The sequence below is a fragment of the Microtus oregoni genome, unplaced genomic scaffold (genome assembly GCF_018167655.1).
Source record: "Microtus oregoni isolate MIOR12 unplaced genomic scaffold, Mior012 000049F_ref0000343, whole genome shotgun sequence".
Classification (NCBI taxonomy): domain Eukaryota; kingdom Metazoa; phylum Chordata; class Mammalia; order Rodentia; family Cricetidae; genus Microtus; species Microtus oregoni.
The window spans coordinates 5116587-5124170 of NW_024543223.1; the positions used below are offsets into that span (position 1 = coordinate 5116587).

Genomic DNA, 7584 nt, shown 5'->3' on the forward strand with positions numbered 1-7584 from the left:
GAGAATGGTCCTCCTTCAGTCCTAGCGTGGAAATGTTAAGCCTGGGAACTCCAGTTTATTCCCTTAGCCACCTCCTCCCTAGAGCTCTGTCTCCATAGACCTAGGGCTGCCTGACGGCAGATATCAGTGTCTAGCACTCAGCTGAGGCCACGGGTGACAGGACTTCTGTGAAATGAACAGACAAGATCTCCACAACATTTGCTCACTCTCCCTTGAACCCACTCACAGGCAAGTCAGTCTGGAGTTTGTCAAAGGCGTTAATCTTGAGTGTCCCCTCCAGCTTTGAAAAGCAGGGTCGCACAGCATAAAGATTAAACTTGAACAATTGATATAGAGCTTGGGAGCCTGATCCGGGCCTCCACTGACACCACGGTTATGATTCACGATCCCGCAGCGCTGGGAGGTGCGCAGAGGAGGGAACTGAGGCCGACTGAGGAGGTGTCTCAGAAAGGGAGCAGGGACCCCAAGCTCCACAGGAACGTTGCGCACAGGCGGTGCGGCGTTCTCTGCAAGGCTGCTACAGTCTCGCTCTCCAATCCGGCCGCCAACCCAAGCCAGCCCCTTGTTGCACGAGGGTGTGCGCGCCCGCGCGCTCCACCGCTTGTAACCATAACCGAGTGAGGTGGAGGCTTTGGTCTTAGAAAGAGCAGGCTTCTAGAACTCACCGCTCAGGCCAGCCCGCGCTCAACCGGGCCCCGCAAGCTGCAGTCAGCCCTGGAGGGGGCGCCCTCGCTGAGTGCGCGCCCTGCGCCGCCGCCACGGGCTCCTCCCCGGCGCCGCCGGCAGGTTCGCCCAGGCGGCCGCGGGCTCCGGCTCCCGGCCCGCTCCCCCTGGGCGGGCGGCTCGGGCCTGCGGGGCGCCCCGCCCCGCCCCGTTGCACCCTCCCCGCTGCGCAACTGGACTCAAGTTGGAAGCCGAGCCCGAGCGGCTGCACTTGCGCCAAGCGCACCGCGGCGGCGGCGAAGACGCTGCACCCGCGAGCGGGGAGGGCGAGGCGGCGCCCGCACGGCCGAACGCGGACCACGGGGGGCGCCCGCACCCGGAGCAGCAGGAGGACAGCTGGTGTAGGCGCCGAGCCCGGCAAAGTAAAGTTGCAGTCGGAGGTTGGGCGCGGGGGCCCGGAAGAGCGGCAGCCCGCGCCCTGGTTCGCCTAGCCTCAGCCAGGAGGATGGGAAGGAGATTGTCCGTGCTGCCTCCTGGAGCCTGCAGCCCAGTCGGGAACCCGGACCGTGGAGCAGCTAGCGTGCGCCTGCTTGGACACCGCATCTCCGTGGGCTGGCGGCCCGGGCGCTCCTACTGAACCCAGGCCGAGGGCGGGGCCGCGCGAGGACCCGGGACCTACCCCCCTTCCCCCCACCGCCGCGTCGCCGAGCTCTCCGGGCACCTCCAGCTCTGCACTTACGCGCGCGGCAGCTGCGGGGAGCCCGGCAGCCACGCTCTCCGGTGCGCCGCCCGCCCGCCGGGCCACCACGGCCGAGGGCCGGCTCCTGGGCTTCGCGGCCCCCAGCAGGCACGCCGGGGGAGCAGGCGGCGATGCGGACGCCGACCCTGGCTGGGGGGCGCCCGAGCTGCCGCGGCTGCGCCCCGGCTCCAGGCAGGACCGCGTAGCTCGCGGGAGGACCATGGCGTCCCCAGCGCTGGCCGCGGCGCTGGCGGTGGCAGCGGCTGAGGGCCCCAACGGGAGCGACGCGGGCGATTGGGGTAGCGGCGGGGGTGCCAACGTCTCGGGGACTGACTGGGGGCCGCCGCCGGGCCAGTACTCCGCAGGTGCCGTGGCGGGGCTGGCAGCCGTGGTGGGTTTCCTCATCGTTTTCACCGTGGTGGGCAACGTGCTCGTGGTGATCGCTGTGCTGACCAGCAGAGCGCTGCGCGCCCCGCAGAACCTCTTCCTGGTGTCTCTGGCCTCAGCTGACATCCTGGTGGCCACACTGGTCATGCCCTTTTCGCTGGCCAATGAGCTCATGGCCTACTGGTACTTCGGGCAAGTGTGGTGTGGTGTGTACCTGGCACTGGACGTGCTCTTCTGCACCTCGTCCATCGTTCACTTGTGTGCTATAAGCCTGGACCGCTACTGGTCGGTGACGCAGGCGGTAGAGTACAACCTGAAGCGCACGCCACGCCGTGTCAAGGCCACCATCGTGGCCGTGTGGCTCATCTCGGCTGTCATCTCCTTCCCGCCTCTCGTCTCCTTCTACCGACGGCCCGACGGCGCCGCCTACCCGCAGTGCGGCCTCAACGATGAGACCTGGTACATCTTGTCCTCCTGCATAGGCTCCTTCTTCGCGCCCTGCCTCATCATGGGCCTGGTCTATGCACGCATCTACCGCGTGGCCAAGCTGCGCACGCGTACGCTCAGCGAGAAACGTACCCCCTCTGGCCCCGACGGTGCGTCCCCGACCACAGAGAACGGGCTGGGCAAGGCAGCGGGGGAGAACGGGCATTGCGCGCCCCCGCGCACTGATGTGGAGCCAGATGAGAGCAGCGCGGCAGAGAGGCGGAGGCGCCGGGGCGCGCTGCGCAGAGGAGGGCGGCGGAGAGAGGGAGCCGAGGGGGACATGGGCAGTGCAGACGGACAGGGACCGGGGCTGGCGGCCGAGCAGGGCGCTCGGACAGCGTCTCGGTCCCCAGGACCTGGCGGGCGCCTGTCACGAGCAAGCTCGCGCTCCGTCGAGTTCTTTCTGTCGCGCCGGCGCCGGGCGCGCAGCAGCATGTGCCGCCGCAAGGTGGCCCAGGCGCGCGAGAAGCGCTTCACCTTCGTGTTGGCGGTGGTCATGGGCGTGTTCGTACTGTGCTGGTTCCCCTTCTTCTTTAGCTACAGCCTGTATGGTATCTGCCGCGAGGCCTGCCAGTTGCCAGAACCGCTCTTTAAGTTTTTCTTCTGGATCGGCTACTGCAACAGTTCGCTCAATCCGGTCATCTACACCGTCTTCAATCAGGACTTCAGGCGCTCTTTCAAGCACATCCTCTTTCGAAGGAGGAGAAGGGGCTTCAGGCAGTGACCCTCAGGCCTCCTGGCACTGACCTCCTGGACAGCTCCGAACTCGGGCCGGCAGAGGGACCAATCAGGGGTGGCCTCTCCAGAGTTCCAGGAGTGGCCTGGAATTCAGGGCGCAGTGTGGAATGTAGCCAGCAGGAGCTGGGCGAGAGACAACTGGGCCTCGGGGAGTGGGGAGGAGAAAGGGAGACCCCTTTGCCTTCCCATCTCAGCGAGTGGCTGTGGCTAGGTTGTGGATCCAGTTCCTGAGAGAGCCTCTGTGGAGTGTGACTGTGAAGTTAGGGTTTTAGACGGCAGACAACTGCAGCAAGAAAGGACACCCCCCCCAACTCTCAGCGTTCCCTGTGATCAAGGACTGACTTCCTATGACCTAAAAAGCGTCTATCTGGGGGAGGAGAGAGGGTGCAGACAATCTCTGGTTACTGAGAGTATTTGTTTGCCAAAAACGATGACAGCCAAAACAACCAAACCATTTTCTAAATAAACCTTTGTAATCTAAGTGTGAGGTACATTGGTCAGTCTTTAAGCTAGGGTGTGGGGGAACTCTCCAGACTGTTCCAAGTATCCCACACAGGCACATACTAGGGGTGCTCTGAAGGCTGAGTTCTGTCTCTCTTTCATGAGGGAGGGGGTCTCTTTAAATACTTAAATATTTGGGGCATATGCAAAGTCTATACTCAAAATTCTTTTCTGTAATTGACTAAGGGGCAAAGGAATGGAGGGCCTCAAGCTGCTTCCAAGTTTGGATCCTTGGAGGTGCCCTCCCCACATTCTACCCGTGTGTTCTGCCCCAGGCATTGTCTGTCCTCAGAGCTCTGTGTAGCACTGGCATACAGCATACTCTTTGGGTTGTCTCCTAAAGTGGGCAAGGTGGGGTGAGATGTGTCCCAAGAAGTCTTCCCTTACACATGGGGTGGAGTCATGGCCAGAAGCCTTTGCCTAGTTGCTGGGTGGTCAGAGTGAGCTGGACCCGGGTATTGCTTCTAAATCAGAGCCAAGGTTATTGTGGCCCACTGAGCAGAGGAGGGTCTAGAGACCCCCACGGACTTCTCCCCAGTGCCACCCACTCTTGTTCTTTTGCTCAACCCTCAGTCCTCAGCATAAAATACTTTTGAGAGACTTCTTGTCACCAAGCCAGGACCCCATGAACTCTCCCTCGTAACCCCATGTGGCAAGTCCTGGAAGTTGCTAGGGTAGGTTGGGAGGAAGATTGTGAGGACCTGTACATGGCCTGGGAGAGTTGCCTCTATACCTGTGATCCAACTCACTGGGATAGGTAGGCTAGAGGGCTCTTGCCAGGATCCCTGCTGGAACTGCCTAGCCTTTATCTCTCCTGTGTCCCCACCCCCATTAGTCCTGTCCTTCCTAAGCTCCTGCCTGAAGTCAGACAGCAGAGCAGGTCCTTTCTGGCCCGAACTGCCAAAACCATCTCTTGAGAAAAGAACCTGAGGTTGCAGCGTGCATACACACACACACACACACACACACACACACACACACACACAGAGAGAGAGAGAGAGACAGAGACAGAGACAGAGACAGAGACACAGAGAGACAGAGAGTTGCTTGGCCTCTTCATCCACTGTGGATCCTCACAGCATCCCACAGTGCCAGGCTCCACTGTCACTTCACGTGGTGACACACTTACTATGTTCTGGGCTCAGGCCCAAATGGGGAAACTGAGCCTGGAGTGGTACGAGGAACAGAATCAACTACCTAAAGTGGATCAGGGAGATCTCAGCTCTCTCTGGTCCTGTGAAGAGAGGGCTTTGTGAGATTGCCAGTCAGGAACCTGGGGGGGTGGGGATACATTGGAAATGGCAAGTCGGTCCCACTAGGGAGGAGATTGTGCCCAGGGATTTTCCCATACACTTACAGAAAGGCCTCCTGGGCCCAGGGCCTCATAATTGCTACTGTAGAACCAGCATCTCAGAGCACCCAAAGATAGAGCCCAGATTATTGATAAGATAGGGAGGCAGTCCCCATTCTCTACACTCAGTAGCCTCAAATCCAACCCAAGACACCTTTGTCTAGAGCAGAGTAGCATTTTTTGAATTCTGTAAATATTGCTACCAGCGCATTTTATGAAGCTCAGAGAGGGGATTAACTTGCCTGGGATCACACACCTAGCCATAACACCCATGCAGGGTTTGGGTTCCCTGACTCAAAATTCGACCATAAAATGAAGATTTCCAGGCAGGTCTTGACCGACCCTTAGGTTGTGGGGAATGGATTCCCACAGAGGAGGAAGGGACCCAGGCAGGGACTAGCTGTAGGAAAGGGCAATTGTGTTTTAGGAAACTGGATCCTGGGGTTGTGGATAAGCAAGGAGAAACATAGCAGGAGACTGGGAAAAAAAAAAAAGTCTGGCTCCCAGGTTGAAGAGGTAGAGAGACTTCCTCGGCTGGGGTGTGTGTGTTGGGGTAGGGTTGGGGGGGGGGGGGCTTTGAGTCCCTGGGAGACTGAGTTTTGCAGAAATGTGTTGGCCCAGCAGCCAGAACTGTCCTGTTACGCAGACTGGCATGCCTGGATCATCAGTGAGCTCCAAGGGCCCTGGGTGCCCTGGGTGCAGTAAAGGCCATGCCAGCCTAGAGCCAGGCCTCCTGGGTATTAGCTCTGTGAACATGGCTGTCAACAAGCCCTACTCTTTTTCATTTCCTAGTCCCAGGAATGATGTTCTAGGCTCTAGCTTGTGCCCTACCCAGGGGGGCTCTCGGAGCCGATGCTCTGGAGAGGCAGCTAAGCAGCTGGTTAGACAGACAAACCCCATGCAGGGACGCGTTGCCTTGTGTGCCTCACATCTGAGGATGAGGTGGGTCGCTCACAGGTCCCTGGGATGCCATAAGCCTTGACTGTTCGCACACGTACCCATAGTGTATGGAGGAGGGGCCCCGTGAGCTGTGGACCAACAGCTCCATCTACTTCTGTGGTAGCTGTGGTCTCTATGGTTTTGGCATTAATTGGCCTCCTCTATTTCCAGGTCTCTTTTACAAAACCAAAGTTGTCAGACTCTGTCTATGGTTGAGGAGACTGAGGCCTAGAGGTGACTATGGCCCATGTTCCTGGGGTGGTGGGGGAGAGGAGCAGAAACTACTCTGAAAGAACCGGCTGCAGAGAGCCCAGACTCTGAGCCCTAAATTCAGCTTCATGGGTGACATCAGCTGGGACTCTGGGCCTCGCAATAGAGGTTTCACAGCCTCAAGAAGAGTTCAGGCAAAATACAGAAGTCACCCCAGCAAGGTGGAGGAGGGTGCTGGCCTAAGTATAGGGTGCTCAGGTCCTCCTGCCTGCACCAGCCTGCAGCACACACGGACACATGTGAGTATACTTAACCTGGATGCAGACGCTCAGTCGGTGGAGAGGAAAAACATAATCCGGATATCCCCTTACAGCTCAGGACCGAATCCAAAAGAACTCGGGACTACTAATACTTAACAACCAAGCAGCTTGAATCTCTGAAGCCCCCTGGGGTGAGGGCGGAGGAGGGGAGGCACCAGTGTTGTTGGAACACCTGATGGCAAGAAGGCCACCCTTCCTGGAGCACTGGCAGTGGCTGTGTTTTTATATCAGATCTCTGGGCTGGGCTCAAATAGTCCAGGCCAGCCCAGTGTTGTTTCAAAATACACGGTGCCTGCAGGCCTGTCTGATTGGGCAGCTGTGGCCTTTTGTCCAGTTAATTGCCAGCTTCCAGGACCTGTGATAGTCCCATATGTAAGGAGGCTCAGAGGAGATGACACCCCCCACGGTGTTGAGACTAGCACCATGACACCTGTTCATATTCCAGCCCATATATTCACCTTAGCTGGTGATACCTAACCCCCATCCCTGGGTGTATCTTGGGGGCAGTACATGGGTGTGGGGTGGGGATTTCATGGATGGTAGGTAGGGTCCTTAGAACTGAGGGACAAAGAGAGGAAGTGGTGGGGGCCTGTCTCCACCACCAAAAGAGGGTCCGTCTGGGAGGGACCTGTGACTAGGCCTCCTTCCACTCTGCACCCGGTGTAATAAGGGCACAGTTTCCCCCTCCCCACCTCGTATACCTCCCACCAAGGTAGAGGAGGGGGTGAAAGGGCCAAGGCGCCTCCAGTAGAGTGCAGCGCAGTCCTCTGAAGTCAACCTGGGAAACCTGGTCAGTTGCAGACTCTGGGCCAAAAGCGAACCCTGGGGACCAAAAATGTATTTCTTTCCTGCCAAGAGGATTTGTGGCTGCTCACAGTAAAAGCCCGGGCACAATGGAATCATTATGGTCAAGATAAGGAATCAGTCCACTCAGGGCAGATAGAATGCTGGGTAGCGAGCCGGGTGGAAGGCATCCCGCCCTCAGGTCTGAACACAAACCCGGCCCAAAGCTGCCTGGCAGCCATGGAGAAAAAGAAACAGGATATGCACACGGTTATTGATGTGGGGTTGACAAGAAAAACCTGGAGACCAGGAAGTCTGCAGTGTATGACCTCCTCAGCTGCGAGAATCTGCTCCCAGGAAGGGTTTTCATGCACCTCGGCGAACCCCCAAGCTCAGTTTACTGCACCAGCCCAATCTCCAAGCCCAGTTTCCATCGGCAACCACAGACCCTAAGTGTCAGAGTCAGG

At 58.6% G+C, this 7584-nt stretch overlaps 1 protein-coding gene across 1 annotated transcript; it reads left to right on the forward strand.

Annotated features, from left to right (window-relative positions):
- The first annotated feature begins 447 nt into the window (after positions 1 to 447).
- Positions 448 to 3494, forward strand: LOC121436591 (alpha-2C adrenergic receptor). Its single transcript, XM_041636607.1, has one exon. The coding sequence runs from the start codon at positions 1623 to 1625 to the stop codon at positions 2997 to 2999; it is 1377 nt and encodes a 458-aa protein (XP_041492541.1). The 5' UTR covers positions 448 to 1622; the 3' UTR covers positions 3000 to 3494.
- The last annotated feature ends 4090 nt before the right edge of the window (positions 3495 to 7584 follow it).

Excerpts from the sequence above, each read along its gene's own strand:
- LOC121436591 (XM_041636607.1), top strand. The coding sequence starts at position 1,623 with ATGGCGTCCCCAGCGCTGGCCGCGGCGCTGGCGGTGGCAGCGGCTGAG.